The sequence below is a fragment of the Perissodus microlepis genome, chromosome 19 (genome assembly GCF_051167445.1).
Source record: "Perissodus microlepis isolate ML-2025 ecotype Zambia chromosome 19, ASM5116744v1, whole genome shotgun sequence".
In the NCBI taxonomy this organism is placed as follows: Eukaryota; Metazoa; Chordata; class Actinopteri; order Cichliformes; family Cichlidae; genus Perissodus; species Perissodus microlepis.
Genome location: NC_140479.1, coordinates 30,203,541 through 30,220,909, shown reverse-complemented (window position 1 = coordinate 30,220,909; position 17,369 = coordinate 30,203,541). Strand labels below are relative to the sequence as shown.

General features: G+C 43.5%; 1 protein-coding gene across 3 annotated transcripts; it reads left to right on the top strand.

The window, feature by feature from the left end:
• Positions 1-229: 229 nt before the first annotated feature.
• Positions 230-15,799, top strand: jade1 (jade family PHD finger 1). 3 transcript variants are annotated; one of them, XM_084914379.1, is made up of 12 exons: positions 230-348; positions 1,976-2,058; positions 2,337-2,474; positions 3,089-3,156; positions 3,839-3,996; positions 7,433-7,617; positions 8,498-8,709; positions 9,192-9,359; positions 9,633-9,749; positions 10,791-11,384; positions 13,015-13,132; positions 13,790-15,799. In XM_084914379.1, the coding sequence occupies exons 2-12, from the start codon at positions 1,983-1,985 to the stop codon at positions 14,827-14,829; spliced, it is 2,874 nt and encodes a 957-aa protein (XP_084770505.1). In that variant the 5' UTR covers positions 230-348; positions 1,976-1,982; the 3' UTR covers positions 14,830-15,799. The 3 variants fall into 3 exon arrangements, with proteins under 3 accessions (XP_084770505.1, XP_084770503.1, XP_084770504.1); XM_084914377.1 differs by lacking the exon at positions 2,337-2,474 and having other exon boundaries at positions 231-348; XM_084914378.1 differs by lacking the exons at positions 230-348; positions 2,337-2,474 and adding an exon at positions 377-1,446.
• Positions 15,800-17,369: the final 1,570 nt, after the last annotated feature.

Below are 17,369 nucleotides of genomic sequence, written 5' to 3'. Positions count from 1 at the left end.
GACTTTGTTGTCAGTAGAAACCCTCCGTCGTACACACTTGGGAAAGAATTATGCACACATTATTATGGTTTGTTGACACTCAAACTGGCAACCGGACAACGTGGGTTGTTACCGAGGCTGTGGAAACTTCTTGTTTTTTCCTGCAGTGATCTTTCGGATTAGTGCTACCAGTTTCGGTTTTGCTGCCCTCTAGCGGCCGATGCACATAGCTGCGTGTGTGCAGAGTAATCTCCTCCCCAGCCGCCACTGTGTTTGTGTATGTGGAATGCGGGTCAAGCGGAACTCAAGGCAAAAACTGCGCTTCGCTTCAAACTCAAAACAGCGGCTCGCATCGGCCTGACGTGCTCTGTACGTACTATGCAATTTATTTAAACTCTACGCTGTTTTAATTCAGGTGCATATGTACCAGAATTATTTTATCTAGACATTTGAGCGAGTTTATATTTCTAGTATGGACGTACTAGCAGTCCGCTAGGAAAACACGACATCGTCATTTAAAATGGCGCCAAAGATTAACCTCAACCAGTGGACCGCTGGTAAACCTACCACACTGTGCCCTGCTGGTTAGCTGCATAGTAGCGAAAAGGCAGTGTTGTATTAACGTCGAGTTTAAATTCACGTGTTCTTTTTGATTTGGTGTAGTTTGTTTTGCACAAGAATTGACCCCTAACCTTTGACAGCGCGCTGTCTGTGCCGTGGGATTTACTGAGTGGCACCGTAGAACCCTGTGTTATGTTAGCAACATCGGCTAATAATGCTAAACACAATCTACATTACGTGTAGCCTCCAGCTAACTAGTTAGCCGGTGTGCTAACCAACAACGTCAGCGAAACATAAGGTGTACAATGACTTTAGACAACACAATTAAATATTCGTGATACGAATTAGCCTCCATATGTTCTGTTTATTAAATTAACTTATTTGTATATAGCGAATGTTGTTGCTAACTTAAAAAATATAAACATGCCAATTTGAGGCGCCGGTTAGGGATGGGCCCTTATGTTACATAACGGAAATAGGAGATTAGCAACCAGGCTAACATTAGCCATGTAGAGTTGCAATGTGACTTAAAAAATGCAACGCTCTGTGGTCTGCTTAGAACTTGCATCCGCATCCTTATAACACAAGGCTGCCTGAATAGCACCGGGGAGCAGTTGTTTTGATCAGCTGGTGGCTTGAGCTAGTTTCTCGTAATTTAGCTCGTACTTTCTGCAGCCTGCTTGCTGGAAAGGAGGGGCGTCGCACAGACCCTGGCTAGTCTGCTTTTAGCCTAGCCAGCTAAATTAGGGTTAGCACCTTTCTCCCTATGCGGGTTGGCGGCGGATTCCGGGAAATTTCCTCCTGTGCTCTTGGGAGTTGAGACTCCGTGCACGGGCAGCCTGGTCTTATAACAGCGTTGCTTCCTGTCAGTGCAGCATGCGGTAACTTCTTCTCGAGCAGTGACTGGTGCGTGTGTGTTTACACAGCCTTGCTGGCTGATCAGGACGGAAACCGGTGGGATAGTGACAACTTCTTGGACTGTTGTTGTGCTTCGTTCTCATGTGGTAGAAGTGATAATTTAGCACTAGCATGGCGGTGATGTAAATATTGATTGATCCACTTTTGCTCTCCTCCCCCCCACTACTGTTGGGAACATATTTCACCACAACATGATCGTTTTCCCAGATTTTGCATAATCAATACATCATACCACCGTGTTTAGCTGCAGTGAATTGCAGCTAATTGATAATACCTAGAAGAATATTTTTGGTCAACATGTTTGCTTTTGGTAATGGTGTAACTGAGCATGATTTGGTTACAGCATTGTGCAAAGCCACTCACCACAAGTAGCATTTACTAACTGACTCGACTTTCTTTGTGTGAGGGTTTTTAAGGCAGCTTATTATTCTTACTACCAAATCTTTTCCACAGTTGTTTATCGTGTACCTTTTCATCCTCCCATTCTGTATCTCTACCTCATTTCTTGTTTGTGAAGTGCCCTTATGCCGGAGCTCCGCAGACAGGTGACAATGAAGAGAAGCAGACACCCCAGCAGCAGCGATGACTCGGACAATGGAAGTAAGCAAAAATATTGTCTCTGCTGACTCATTCATACCAAGTCCACATATAGATGGGAACGAGGGCTGGCACAACCCTGCCAGCACAAGTGCCAAGCACCGAGATAAGTTCAGACAAAGCGAATGACTTCATGAAGTTTGGCTATTTTTAGAAGTAAAAGTAAAGTCTTTTGACAGCTTCCTTGATAACCATGACAGTTTTGCTTTGCAGTTAGACTTGAAAATGTATCTCTAATGTTGTTGGTGTCAGTGAGAGTAAGTCTGTACTTTCATGTTCAGGAAAGAAGAAAAGAAAGAGAAACAAGTGCAGTAGATGGACAAACATAAAGGAAAAGCAAAAGAAGTCCTGTAGTCCGAGAAACAGGAGACAGAGTAGGGACAGGAGGCATGTTTGGACCTTTAAAGACATCCTGGCAGGTCAGGCAGATGGTCTCAAATCTGGGAACAGCTTGCAGTTGTTGGTTTCCCTCAGAGGTTGGACTTTTACCACATTGTTTAAAATGCTGCCCAGAGCTGTAAATTACAGAAAGCAAAGTACATGCTTCATTATAACTGAGCATTCGTATCATTTTGCCATCTGTTATAAAAACAAACCCCAAGCGCTTACTGGAAATTGCTTTTAGCCTGGTCTGTTTTAGGGTTTTATGAGACAGACAAGTTAAAATATTTAATGCCATAAAGCACACCACACTGATCAAGCACTTTTTATTGTGGTTCTTGCAGTTGATTAAAAAATCAGAACAAAAAAACCCCATTTTGATTCTTCTTTTTGTCATCAATTTCATACCTGGCCCAAAGTCAAATTGGCGACTCTAGCTGATAAAATGAAATTGAAAACAGAAAATGTCAGTTGCCCCAGTTTGACTATCCAAATGAGCCACGCTTGCGTTTCTCTCAAGTTTCCCCTCATTGGGGGAAATCCAGACGCATTTAATGGTGTGAAGTTGTTTATTAGAAAATCAGCAGACTTGGGCTGATGCTCAAAGAAGAAATGTGGGTCTGTACAACAGTTTGTGGCGTTTCTGTTTCAGGTAATTCCACCTGCTGGTCCCAGCATTCATCGCAGCACAGGAGGTGGACTGGGCAGAAACCCTCTGAGGTACGCATTTGGTCTCAAACTATTTATTGTGGTTTTTAAAAGGTTGCTGTAAAACTTGAAATGTGTAGATTATAATTAATGGCCCTTCTTTTTTGTCAGTCTTGTGCTCTGAGATCGTACTTTAGATTTAAACTAAAGACGTGTATATGTGGCTGACAAATGAATGTGAAAATGAAAGGACCAGCTGGCAGCACATCTGTAAAATAAATGTTTATGTGGTTGTTTATACGTGTAAGAAAAGACGTGCTATCTTGGACCCACACTCGATAGTGTGTCCTTGAGATGAAAGCACGTTTGCTGTTATCTACTGTACAGTCTGTGGACTTGGTCCCTGCAGTCCACTGTGTCCTCCCTTTCATTAGAGAGCCAATCAAATTAAAGCAAAACAATGACTTGAGCCAATGCAGGATCCTAATTTGCTGTCTTTAGCTGTGAGGGTCAATGTGGTCGATTCTTTTTTCCCTGTCTTTTTTTTTAACCTGTTCAAACAGTGATATACGTCTTCATACATTCTATATTTATTTATCAGTTGCTTTGCAAAAATGTAATTTAGCGAACCTTCAGCTTTCTTCTTTAAGCTGATTGAAGTTCTTGATGCTGTTGCAGAGACGAGCTTTGTTTTGCAGCAGTTTTCTCTGAAATCTCATTATACACTTAGCAATGTTCATGTTATGTGCTGCAGGTTTTCAGGACGGACCTGATCACGGCCATGAAAGTGCACGACTCATATCAGCTGAACACCGAGGACTACTACGTCCTAGCTGACCCATGGAGGCAGGAGTGGGAGAAGGGCGTCCAGGTCCCCGTCAGCCCCCACTCCATCCCACAGCCTGTTGTGAGGTAGGAAATAAAAGTAACACATTGAATCTCACTCATAGTTCACTTCAGTGAATAAGAGGCAGCGTAGCTGACGGAGTCTTTGACACTTGTAGCCCTTTCCCACTTGTACCCACTTGGGTTGGCTCGACTTGCCTCGGTTTTTATGGTTTTCGATTAGGTGGTAGAACCTGAAACTGGGTACTTAAAAAAAAAATGTTTTAAATACCTACTTGACTGGGCTTCTGAGCAGTGCAAAAACGCGTCAATTGGCTAGTCAGTGGTGTAACTCAATGAGTCATGAGTGCACGCCTTTACGAAAATCAAAACTGCCATTTTTGAAACCGAGCAACAAATGAAATGGCTACACAAAAAAACCACAGTGGTCCCAGAGTGACAAAAAGCTATACACCGAGCAGCAGGTATGCCATCGCCTTGACGTTCTCCATTGCTGTGGTGTTTGTGTGACGTACAATGAAGTCACGAGACCACGTTGCTATAACAACCCAGCATTAGGTGGTACTCGGCTGTAACGGAAAACGTCTGAAACCGAGTCGAGTCAAGCTGAGGCTCCAAGTGATTTAGCACAGCCTGTGTAGAGGTCAGTGTTGGGACTAACGCGTTATTAAGTAACGCGTTACAGTAACTACGTTATTATTGTGGTAACGAGCACGGTAACTAGTTATTATGCCAAAACCGGGAACGCGTTACTCGTTACTGGGATTTAGATAGGCTCGTTATTCGTTACTTCGTGTGGTGGCATCGCGGAGCTTCCACAGATTCAATAACATTAGCAAGTGGTGGAGGCAGCAGGTGGATGAAGGAAAAGGGAGGCAGGAGGAGAGACCCGAAGCGGCCGCTGGTCCGAGAGTGTCAGGTGAACTGAACTTCAGGTAAGAAGTTATGACCTGCAGTCTATCTGGGTCAGATATGAACCAAGTTTAGGTGGAGTTTATTTTCATTATGCTGACTTTTTCGTACTGCGTGCTAGCTAGCATGACGGAGTTTCTATACAGCTGGGTGGTGCTATGATGTTAATGATGTTGAACTTTATTTTGTTCATACGGTTAATTATTAGAGTTGCCAACCGTCCCGTAAAAAACGGAATCGTCTCGTATTCAGAGAAACTATTACGGGTTTCGTGTTGAGGTGAAAAGGAACAGTTTGTCCCGGACTTCAGCTACAATGAAAAAGACACAAAGCTGGAGTTATTCTGTGTTTACGCTGCACAGCTGCCTCTTCTTCTCTCATCCTCTCCCCTCCCTCTCCTGTTTCTACTTCAATCATGAAACTGATCAATGATCAGCTGATCGGCTTTTCTCTCTTGTTTATTTATCGCCCACTTTGCGCCAGAAAGAGGAAACCAGCGGATGTCGCGCTAAACAACAGCAGCACGTTTAAGCTTGATCAGCTGTTGTTAGAATTTATTTAATATTACTTTCTAGTACAGCTGATGTTGGCTGGAGCCACAGCTGTAAAGCTGCTGGTCATGATATCGGTTTGGATATGTGATGAGAGGGAAACATGCAGATGAAACCAGGAGATGTCCTTACTGGATCATCAGAGCTGTGATGGAGAAACAGGTTTACCTTTTAGGTGACATGAATGAGTTGAAGGGAAGTTATGAACTGTTTCTGAGAGACAAATAACACCAGGATCCTTTTCTAAGTAGCTGACAGCTGATAACTGTGCAGGGGCGGGTCTAGCAAAGTGTTGCCAGGGGGGCAGGTAGGGCATTAACAGGGAGAGGGGGGCACAAAGAAATACTTTCTTATTCTCATTTCAAATGTCTAGCTTTTAATAAATAATTATCTGAGTCTTACAACAAACGATTGATAGATTGATACATATATACCATCAGAACAGTGTACATCACTGTCACAACAGCGTTTGTTTTCATTCAAAGCCTTTATGATATTTGCTATAATGGCGGCCGGTCTTTAGTCAAAACGCCCGGGCTGATTTTGTGTCCCAGTCCAGCTCTGTAAGCAGCTCATCTGCAGCCTGTTACCTACATCTTCCTATTCAGAAGGCAGAATTTCTGAGTTCTGAGTACAATCAAAGCACCACGACTGCAGTTTTTGTGTTGGATGTAAAAAGCGCACATGACGCTGTGACGTAGGCTAGAATCATGGCGGCGGTCAACGGCGGTCCAGGCGTGGGATTTCTCTCGTGGAAATATGCACATTATTTTTTCCTTTGGTAGGTGGCACAGTGCACTGTGGCAAGTAAGAAAGCTAGAAGACTGGCACGCTGGCTGGGTATCCAGTTAGCAACACATTAACAAGAGAAGTCTGAGTAAAACCAAAGTTACTTTCCCTAGTAACTAGTTACTCTGAAAGTAACGAGTAACTTGAAGTAACTGAGTTACTTTTGATGGAAGTAACTAGTAATGTAACTAAGTTACTAATTTAAAGTAACTTACCCAACACTGGTAGAGGTAGATCAAAATATCAAGCTGATGGTGCTAAAATATCACCTTGGAAACCTGTATTGTTTTATCTGTCAACCACTGACTGCTGAAGGGTTTTCGTGGTTCAGAATTTGCCTTTAGGGGATGTCAGTGAGCAAACACAGTCCGTGTATGATAAAGGCAGTGAGTCTGTATCATCCTGCCTAACAGACATTGATGCATTTCAAGAAAACATGAGTAAACGAAACCCTTATTAACAAAACATTTTTAGAATGCTGGTGAGTTTCTGGTTAAAGCCTCTTTGAGGGGACACCAGAAATCCCGCCGTGCAGGAAATACCCTTCTAACAAAATTACAGCAGAGAAATGTTACAGTGTTACTAATTTAGTAACATGACCATGAAAGATAATCTGACTTTTACCATCCCGTCTACTGTTCATCAGTATCAGAATTGTAAATATTACATGTTTTATAAATTTGAGGGCTGTTTAAGTGCATTTCAGGAAATCGCAACCTTTTTGAAAGTGTCATTGAAAAGAAAAGTCCTTGAATGCCTTAAAAAGTCCAGAGGTGTTTTTGGGTAGGCTAGGAGCTACTGTAAAGCCTGCCGTACATGTTAGACCAGGAGCCCCCAACCCCCGGGCCTCGGACCGGTACCGGTCCGTGAGTCGTTTGGTACCGGGCCACGAGAGTTGAGGCTCAGGTGTGAAATGTATGGTTTTCAGGGTTTTTATCAGTTTTCAGCGTTATTTTGTTATCGTTTTGATCGTTTACTCTGTTTTCCTGGGTCTTTTCACGTGTGTTATGAATAAAGCTTCTTTTTCTCGGTACCGGTACTGGTTTTATTTTGTTGTATTTATCCGCGACACCTTAAAGGCCGGTCCGTGAAAATATTGTCGGGCATGAACCGGTCCGTGGCGCAAAAAAGGTTGGAGACCGCTGTAGTAGACCACCAGTTGTTGGTTAATAATGTATAGTTTGATTAAACATGTTACCATATTGTACTGCATGTGCACGATAGTGAATGTGAAGGTCTCGGTTGTGCAGGGTGCTGTCCGAGAAAGGAAAGGAGACGATGTTTGGTAGGCCAAAGAAGTTGATCCGGACATCAGGCACAGAAGCGCTCGGCTACGTGGACATCCGCACGCTGGCGGAGGGGATGTGTCGCTACGACCTGAACGAGGAAGACGTGGCCTGGCTGCAGGTCATAAATGAAGAGTTTACAGATATGGGTGAGTCACTGAGTACATATTTGTTCTGTAGCTGCTTGTTTGATGATTAAATCTGTAAGTTATTTTTAGGCTCAGGAACTGAATATAGTTGTTTTTTTTGTTTTTTGTTGTATCAAATGAAATGAAACGGAGCAGATGAAAGCATTTTAAAGCTGTGTCCACAGCTGCAAGGTCTGAGATGTTGACATCAAGCTTTACACTCTGTCAGCCTGCTTGTTTGCCATCAGTATTCAGTGAAGTTCACTGAAAGATTACTATTATTATGTATGTATTTATTATAAATCCTTGTTGTATAAACAGACGTGCAGTACAGGTTTGCAGTCACAAAGCTATTTTCTTCAGAAGGAGCGTGAGCTGAGAGACGCAGAGAGCCAGCGAAATCTGTCCTGTTCATCTTTCTTGTCCTTGACACCCTCATAACTTCTCCTGTGCTCCTTCAGCTGCAAGCTGTGTTTATATACAGACTTGGTTTTTGGGTCCAGTTTGTATTTTGAGTAAAGAGTCCGGCTTTATTTTAGGCTTCTTGTGTTACTGTACTGCACTGCTGTTTCCAGTTTCTTTTTGATAACTCTGTGTTGTATGTGTTATTGAGCATTTTGTGTTTTCTGTCTGCTTTTAGATGGATGGAAAATGTAGGTGTAATTACAAATTAAAAGCCAAACAAAAAGCATTTACTCAGCCCACAGAGAAATATTGATGCTTACATTATAGTGAAATTGAAGATGATAAAACCCAGACTCTCCTGCAGGAGGCAGATTTTTTTTTTTATCACTGCAGTCTGATCATATTGTCTAACCAAAAGTGTAAGAGAGCATCAACAAATAAGGTAACTTTATAATAGATCAGGACATCTTTATTCATGTATATTTTTTTTCCCCAGCTATTCCGCCACTGGATGAAATCACCATGGAGCGTGTGATGGAAGAGTTTGAGCGCTGCTGCCACGAAAACATGACGCACGCCATGGAGACCGAGGAGGGGTTAGGCATCGAGTATGACGAGGATGTGGTGTGCGATGTTTGCCAGTCACCTGACGGGGAGGACAACAACGAGATGGTGTTCTGTGACAAGTGCAACATCTGCGTTCACCAGGTCGGCGATCATCTCCCTTTAAAATGAGAAAAAAACAAAGCAGACAGAGGACAAATCTGTCATAATTCCCACAGAATATTGTTCTAAATCTGTTAATGTGTGATATGAAGTCAAATCTGTTTTCTTTTGTCAGTTTTAAACTTTTCCCTGTCTAGTAAAAATATATGAAGTCACTCCCATTGAATAAACTGGCTGCGTATTGCTAACGTCAACACAGTTATTTAGCTTTTTGTACATGAAAGGACTCAAAATAAAATTCTTCTAGTTTTAATGTTTCCTGTAGGGGAAAAAGATGGATTTTGTTAACTTGTTCAAAGAAAAAAGAAAGTTGCAAGACTTTAGAGATTCGTCTCACTGAGGCAAAAAAAGCGACTTGTCTTACATTTTAGGTTTGCTTTTCATGTGACACACCTACTTCCTGTCTGCGTCGTCATTTCTGCTTGCTTTCTGGAAACTGAGCCGCTGTTTGGGTTTCTTTTCAGGCGTGTTACGGCATCCAGAAAGTCCCTAAGGGCAGCTGGTTGTGTCGGATCTGTGCCCTCGGCATCCTGCCAAAGTGCCAGTTGTGTCCCAAAAAGGGCGGAGCCATGAAGCCCACCCGAAGTGGAACTAAGTGGGTCCACGTCAGCTGTGCCTTGTGGATTCCAGAGGTGAAGATCAGTCACAATTTCTGTTTTTTAATCAAATTGTCATTCTGGGACTCTAGTAGCCTCCACTCTTCTTCTGATTGGCTGCTCCTGACAGCTGCTTGTCTTGTTAAGAGGTTTTGATCCCACTTGTTTAAAATGTTGGTAACCGTTTTGACACACATGGCAGTGACACTGTGTCTAAGACCACTCTGCATGTACTTGCATTTGTCAACACCATGTGCACTGACGTTTGAGCAACTCGTGTCCTCTTTGTGTGTTAAATCCTCTGTGCAGGTGAGCATTGGGAATCCAGAGAAGATGGAGCCGATCACCAATGTGTCCCATATTCCCAGCAACAGATGGGCTCTGATCTGCTGCCTCTGCAAAGAGAAGACTGGCGCATGCATTCAGGTTATTAACGTTACACGGTTCATTTAATGTGAAAAGCTCACCCAGCACGTGTCAGTAACTCAGACTACGGGAGGAGATTTCCACAGTGTGGGCATTATTGATCCACACCGGGTGAAAGGATGCGTCAGTGTTCTTCAGTTTACATGTACTGGAAATCAAGGCAGTGACTTCACACCTCAGCAGGGTGGAGGAGTAAAGGCACAGCAGATCACCCAGCAGTGAAATGTTTTAGTGTGTGGTTTTAGCTTTTGTGTTAAACATGTTAAATTCACAACAGTAACAACATAAAAGTAAGGCAGGAAGACAATTTGACACACAGCAGATCTGGACTGAGTGATATGGAGAAAGAAATGATCTCTGTGTATATTTAGGCTGAATGTTGGTGCATGATATATGTGTTGGTAGTGTGAGATATCAGCGCTGTGTGGATGGGCATACGCCCTAAAAACTGTGCCAAATCAAATATGCGGATCCACCCGCTGTGGCAACCCCTTAGGAAATACGAGGGCAGCTGAAAGTACATCACACTGTGAGATAGCACAATCATCAAAATTCTTTCTGATACTATTTTCAGAAACCTTAGTGATGTCATTCATGACATTTTGATAGTCCAGACTGTTTGACTGTTTTCACTTCTTATTAAGCTGAAGGTAGTTCTGTTTCTTTGAAGTGGGTTTGTATGAGAGCCTGAGTCACAGCAAGTAGAGGGCTGGAGTGTTACTTTGGTATTTGATTGGTTTATTTTGATCAATTAAACACCTGTATGTTGTTTTTGCTGCCCCCAAATGGCAAAATACAGAATTGCAGGTTTAAAGAATAACTAGAGAAGAAATTTGATGTTTCTGATGCTAGAGATTCTTTTTGGTTTGTGTCTCAGGCTGTGCTTTGGTGAATTTGACATCTTTGACAGCATTTCAGTTTTGGCATTTTTAAGTAATAAGTTTTTTTTGTTTGTTTGTTTTAAATTATATGTTATATTTCCTGTAGGAATGGGGGACAAAAAACGAACTTCAGTAAACATTTTTCTGTTTGTTTCTTTAGTGTTCAGCAAAAAATTGCCGGACTGCCTTCCACGTGACGTGCGGCCTCCACGCCAACCTTGAAATGAACACTATCCTCACAGATGATGATGAGGTCAAGTTCAAGTCTTACTGCCCCAAACATTCTGGGCTTGAGGGTGACGAGTCCAGGGACCGTGACTCGGGTGACGAGGAGAAGGAGAGTGCCAGAGACAAGAAGGGCAGGAGGAGAGTGAAGGTGTTAGAGGAGGAAGATGCTGCCTCCCCCTCTTCATCTTCCTGTGTGGCCCCTCAGCTCATCGATAGAGCACTGACCAACCCAGAGGCACTCAGCAAGGAAGAGAAGAGAGTCAACCTCCGCAAACTGAAGCTGCAAGAGATGGAAGAAGAGTTCTACCAGTTTGTAGACGTGGAGGAGGTAACTAGTAACTTGAAGCTGGTGCCTGAGGTGGTGGACTTTCTCTATCAGTACTGGAAACTGAAACGCAAAGCCAACTTCAACCAGCCGCTTCTCACGCCCAAAAAAGACGAAGAGGAGAGCCTGGCACGGCGTGAGCAGGAGGTGCTGCTGCGCCGCCTGCAGCTCTTCACACACCTCCGACAAGATCTGGAGCGGGTAGGTTTTGACTCCACCTGCAGCAGGACTCACAGGCGCTAAGACAACAGCGGAGGCAAGAAGAGAAATGTTATGAAGAGCAGGGGATGATGAGAGAAACGCTTAAATGCAGTTCAATAAATTCTCAGTGCAACATAAAAGTCTGCTGCTTATAGAGGAGAGGAGGGCTGCTGGTCATTTATTTATTTAAAAACCAAAACAAACAGGCTTGATAAAGTCCACAAGAGGGCCTTTCAGTAGTACAGCAGACATAACTGCTTGCATAGGTACATTTATTCTAACATAACCATCTTTTAAAAGCTGGACAAAACTCTTCTAAGATGATTGATGTTATATAGAATGGATCTCTGGCACTGTGAGCCAGCTCTGTGGTAAAAAACATGGAACAACAATCTTTACCATCACTGACCTGCGCTGCATGAAACTACACGATCACGAGCGGTTTATAATACTTCTTCAACATCTAATCAGCAGGTTTGCCTACTGACTGTGATCCACAGTATTACTGTATGAGGCTTTAAATGAACAAATGTGCTCTCGGTGCTGAGTTTGGTTGTGAGAGCTGCCATCTTTACCACGTTTGGTGGTGAAATATTCCAGCCCTAAATCGACCTCCTGCAGGTCTCCAAACATTGAAGCATTAATTTTTAGAAAACCAAATACAATCACTAAGCTGATGGATGTAATTATCCTGCTGTATTTCAAATCCAGCCTGACAGAGTAAGTCACACTAAAGAGTAAAAACAAACAAACAGTTCAAGTGTCGTGACTTAAAATAGTTTATCTTCAGTTGCTCTGCTGATATCTGTCCTCTTATATTTTCTAAACACAGCAGGGTAAATCCTTCTCACCCTCTTGCCCTCTGCTGTTGAGACTTTTGGACTGGCTAGTGTTACATTAGCCCAGCCAGTAGTGCTGAGCCTAAAAACTGTCCTGGTAGACACACACAAGCTAGTTGCTGTTTGACCTTGAAACAAAGACAAGTTTAAGTGAGACATTCAAGAAGTTTATGCTCTCTGTGGGCCAGGTGGGGCCCAGGTGAGACATTAGTACTTTTCTGCAGGGGTACTCAGTTGTGTCAGGGAAAGGAAAGCTGGTTATGGCTCCAGTGTTTATATTGACAGTCTGTCTGGTTAGTTAGCTGTGTGCTGTGAGGTTGATCCCAGATTACATTATCACGAACACAAAACATCTGGTTCAACACGTCTTAGGTTACGTTACAAATACCAGAGTCTCTGTTACAGAGTGCTGTGGATGAGTCACTCTGTCGGGAAACCTGTTTACACAAATGACCAGGTTGACGTCTCCGTCTAAAATGATAAAGTATATTTAACTGGTTAATCCCATCATTCTAAAATGGATTAAAGATATATTTTGTGTTACTATCACATAACTTGACTGAACTTGGTCAAGTTTCCTGTTTTTGTTTTCCTCTTCTTCTGTAATTGTGAAATCTTATCCAGGTTTCTGAAGTTGGGATATCAGGTTTGTTTGTAGAAATGCAGAAATGAGGCACTTGCTCACGACAATTAAGTCAGCAGAAGTGAAAAGACAGCACGAGCCGTAGTTGCAGAGTTGTAGGATGCAATCTGATAAAAGCGTGACTAAAGAAGCTGCTAATGCTCCACAGGTTCGTAACCTGACCTACATGGTGACTCGGAGAGAGAAGATGAAGCGGTCGTTGTGGAAAGTCCAGGAGCAGATCTTCCAGCACCAGGTCCGACTGCTTGACCACGAGCTGCTCAGCGGTGAGTCCATGAGATCAACAAACTGTAATAGGTTTGCATGTGGTAGCTTCCACATGAACTTTCCATTCATGTTAGTAAACCTAGCTAGTAGACGGTGTGTCCCATCAGCTTTCTCAGGTCTGCAGGTGAGAAAGCTGCACGTTAAACTGCAACCGCCTGCAGTTTGTAACGTGTTGAGATATTTTGTATTGAATTATAAAAGTGTGTTTCTGCACACACGACTTCTGATGTGGGGTTTGGTCATTTCTGTATATTTGCACCCAGCAACTATTTGCTGAGCTGATTGAAAGGCCATCAGTAGGCGACGTGTTACAGGCTACGTCAAGTAGATCTTTCTGGATTTCCTTGATGGTGTCGCTGATCGCACGTGGAAACTTTAGCGAGAGAAGGGCAGAAATTAAGATGTGACTTGCACACAGGTCATGTTCCTCATCCTATTCCCAGGTCTGATTCGTGCTCAGTAATAAGTCAGCACAATGTTAAAGCTACTTCCTGTATCAAAAGACTACAAATGTTTGCTACATACTAAAAAAATTGAACTGGTGCTCACAGCAAAGCTCTGCGTTCTGCTGTTGGCCTTTACATGAGGATAGAAATATTAGAAAAAGCAACAAATTTCATGTTTTAATAAACCTGTATGTTTTTTGTGTGTTTCAGGCGATCCTTCAGCAAAGGATCTGGAAAAGCTGTTCTCTCTGGGCTGGTTATCGTCTCAGGGCTCCCAGTCTAGCTCCTCCTGGAGCCCCTCTGGACTGAAGACCAAACGAAAGGAAAAAAGGAAAAGCAGCGAGAGAAAAAGCCTGCCCAACTCACCGCACACTCAAAAGAAAGACAATCTGAGCAAGGCATCGGAGACGAGGGATAGCAAAAGCTCCCAGATCAAAGAGGCCGCAGCCATGGAGGCCAGAATCCAACACATCAGCCAGGAGACACTGTTTAAAAAACTCCCAAAGCCAGAGGTCATTCAGGAACCAGCCGTCGTCAAACTGCCCAAGCATGAGAGCCGGAAAGGCCCGAGAAGGGAGGCTGCGGAGCCTGAACTGGAAGCGAGACGAAAACGGGATATTGAGCATGAGCAGGAGGACAGGAGGAGGAAAAAGGGGAATGATTCCACAGAAAGCTTCACCAGCCAGGGGAAGAACAGGTTTGGGTCAAAGCATCTGGAGAAAACTGTGTCCATCAGACTGGTAGACATCAGAAACTCTGACTCAGACAACTACTTCATAGATGAAGGGATCAAAAGAAGCTCTCCGGATGTGACGAGCAACACTAAATTTAACAAAGCCAGCACGGTGTCAGACACCGCTCCCAGCGCCAAGACCAACGGCTGGCTGAGGAGAGCCTCGGCCGACAGCTCCCACGCATCTAACGGGCCCGAGGCTGCACAGCTGAGAAGCTGGGGGAAGTTCAGGATCCCAAAGAGGAGCGAGAAACCCGCAAGTATAATGGAGCAAAAGCAGGCGGAGCTACACAAGCCCCTGCTCAGGCCACTGACCAACACGCCCAAGCCGTCATACCCCAGGACCCGACTGCGCACGGGGACGGAAAACGAGGACTACACGTCTGACTCCAAGGCGGGCGACGGCGAGCTGGAGCCCTGCCTGAAACGATGCCACTCACACCAGCTGAGAGGCGACTCGTCACTCAGCCGCCGCTACGTCTCTGACATCATTCGCCGGGGCGTCCTGGCGTCCTGATGACGGAACAAGTCTTAGAAATTAAGCTGCACTGTGTTGTTCGGAGAAGAACGACAGCCGCTCTTTGTACCTTTATTTTTCTCTAAATCCTAAACAAAACAAAAAAGGCTAGAGTAAAAACAGAGCTGATATTTATTTTTTATTTGTAACATATGTAAAACTGGGAAATATTTTATTTTATTTTGTGCTAGTTCTTTTTTTTTCCTTTCCTCAGAATAGAAAGATGTCAAGTTGCCACTTAATCGCTCGCTCAGATATAAACAAGCAATAGCATCAAAGTTGGGATTGTTGCTTGGGACCATAAGCTTGCTATGTCTTTTCTTTTCGTCTCTAGTATTAAACTCGGCCATGAGTCAGTTGCACTTAGTGGAAGAATCAGAAGCAGGTAATCCTCAGTCATACTGTCAGTGATCAGGACTGCGTAGGTCTTCTTTTTAATTAATCAGGCTTCATCGGACCTCGACCGCTTCAAAGAGGAGGTCAAACTGCCCTTTTAACGCTGTTTAAACGGAGTACTTCTTCAGTCTGTGGTTGTCCTACGCGATGACGCCGGGTGGGGGTGGGTTGGCAAACTGAAACAGGAATTCAGAATGATGTTTTACTCGTCATCAGCACTTAAGTGTAATTTGAACTGCGATCGTATCCATCATGTGCCTAACTTTTATTTGAAGCGTTTGCACTACGAGAGGACGGCACAGGTGTGAGTAGAGTTATTTTTACACTGAATAATTAAAACAAACAAAAAAAGAAAGCGTTTTGTACCCTTGGCCGCTGCTGTACTACTGTTATGCAAAATATTATTTTTTTGTTGTTGTCTTAAAGAGGAATAAAAACTCTGCTGGACTGAAAAATGGTTTCTGTGTCTCATTGATGAGTTGTAGAGATACAGTAACTGATCAGTCATTCAAGGTATATGTTAAAATGCTCTCATCTTGAAGATCTCTTTATAAAATAAAATACATTAACTTTTTTTCTGGTGTGAGTAGTTGGTTCATGTGTGAGGAGGACCTGCGTGCATGTCTGACTCCATGAGGGCCTGTTGCCCTGCAGAGGGACTTCTACTCGCTTTGCAGCTTGACTGAGAACATCAGGAGTGCCAGGTCCACTTATGGGTGCCCTGAATGCAGGTTACAGGTGTGGAAGAGTCTGTAGACACTGGCAAATGTTAGGCTGCCTTCAAACGTCCTCCAGTGTGACTGGTCAGAGCTGGTTTTAGGAGGATGTCCTTGTAGGGTCACACAGAACTCTGTGTGGTACAGCTCAGACTCTACAGGTCTCAGCAAGTTTATGACAATACCATTAAAGACTGAGGACTGCTGAGCTTTATGTTTGCAAAGCTGCATCTAACACACCACGAGACTTCTGGAACAACGTCCCCTGAACAGGTGACCAAAGAGGAGATGTTCAGTAATGAGTCAGCGCCACGTTTGGTGAAAACCAATCACATCCACATCAGCACAAACACGTCATGATGGCTGTTGAGGGAGAGGTGATTAGGATCTTAGAGCTGTGCATAACCTCAGTGAACTGAAGCAAGAAGAGTGGGCCAAAACTTCCTCCACAATGATGTGAGAAACTGACAAAGTCACTGAAAAACATTATGTCAAGTTATCGCTGCTAAAGGTGCTTCATAAGTTTCAAAGTGACAAACAGCTGATTTCAAAGAGGCATCAAAGGCATCTCATCTTCATTTTGGTGGAGGGAGAGAACTAAGCCAGTAATCAGATTACTTATCTCTTGGTCCACAGACTACAGTGGAGTTCAGTGTGGTTCTGTGAATGAAGGTCAACATGGTCCATGTAGAGTCATCAGAGGCTTGTTAATGCAAATCATCTTGCAGCACTGGGATGTAGCATTGTAATACCTGGATGTTGTCAAGATTCTTTTCTCCTCACTATCCCTCACCTGATTCACCTCGTTTCCTTTTCTCACCTTTGGAGTTCGCCCTTAATCGCATTCACCTGTCACATAAGGACTGCACTTACTCTTTTTACTCCCACATGGGGCAGCAGCTGAGAGTTAGCAGCCCACGTGTGTCCTTTACAGCAACAGATGACTGTTCATTCACATTCTGACTGGACGAGCCCATGATGAGAACCTCAAAATTCCTTTGAACCTCCTCGTTAACACTGGACACTGAGGAAATTTGACTCATCTCGTTGGCAGCTTAAAAAAAAAAAAAAAATTCCATCACAACTAGAAAATTCCAAAGATGATTTGTGATTTGAACGTCTTTATTAAAAACAAAACCACAACTGACTTTATGCTGTATAAAGCAATTATTCTGGCTCCTGACTGAATTCTGTGGAGGCGTGCCATCTCACACTGGTGTCTCGGTGAAAACAGACGTACATTTATTTCTCTCAGTTACACAGAAACAAAAAAGCAGACGGCGGATACATGTTCAACCACTTTTTATTGCACGATTCAGCTGACGTGAGATCCTGCACAAAAGTGTTTCAGCACTGCATCAAGGGGGGGGGGGGGGGGGGGGAAGGAGAAAAAAAAAAAAAAAAAAAGGACACAAACTTGTATATTTA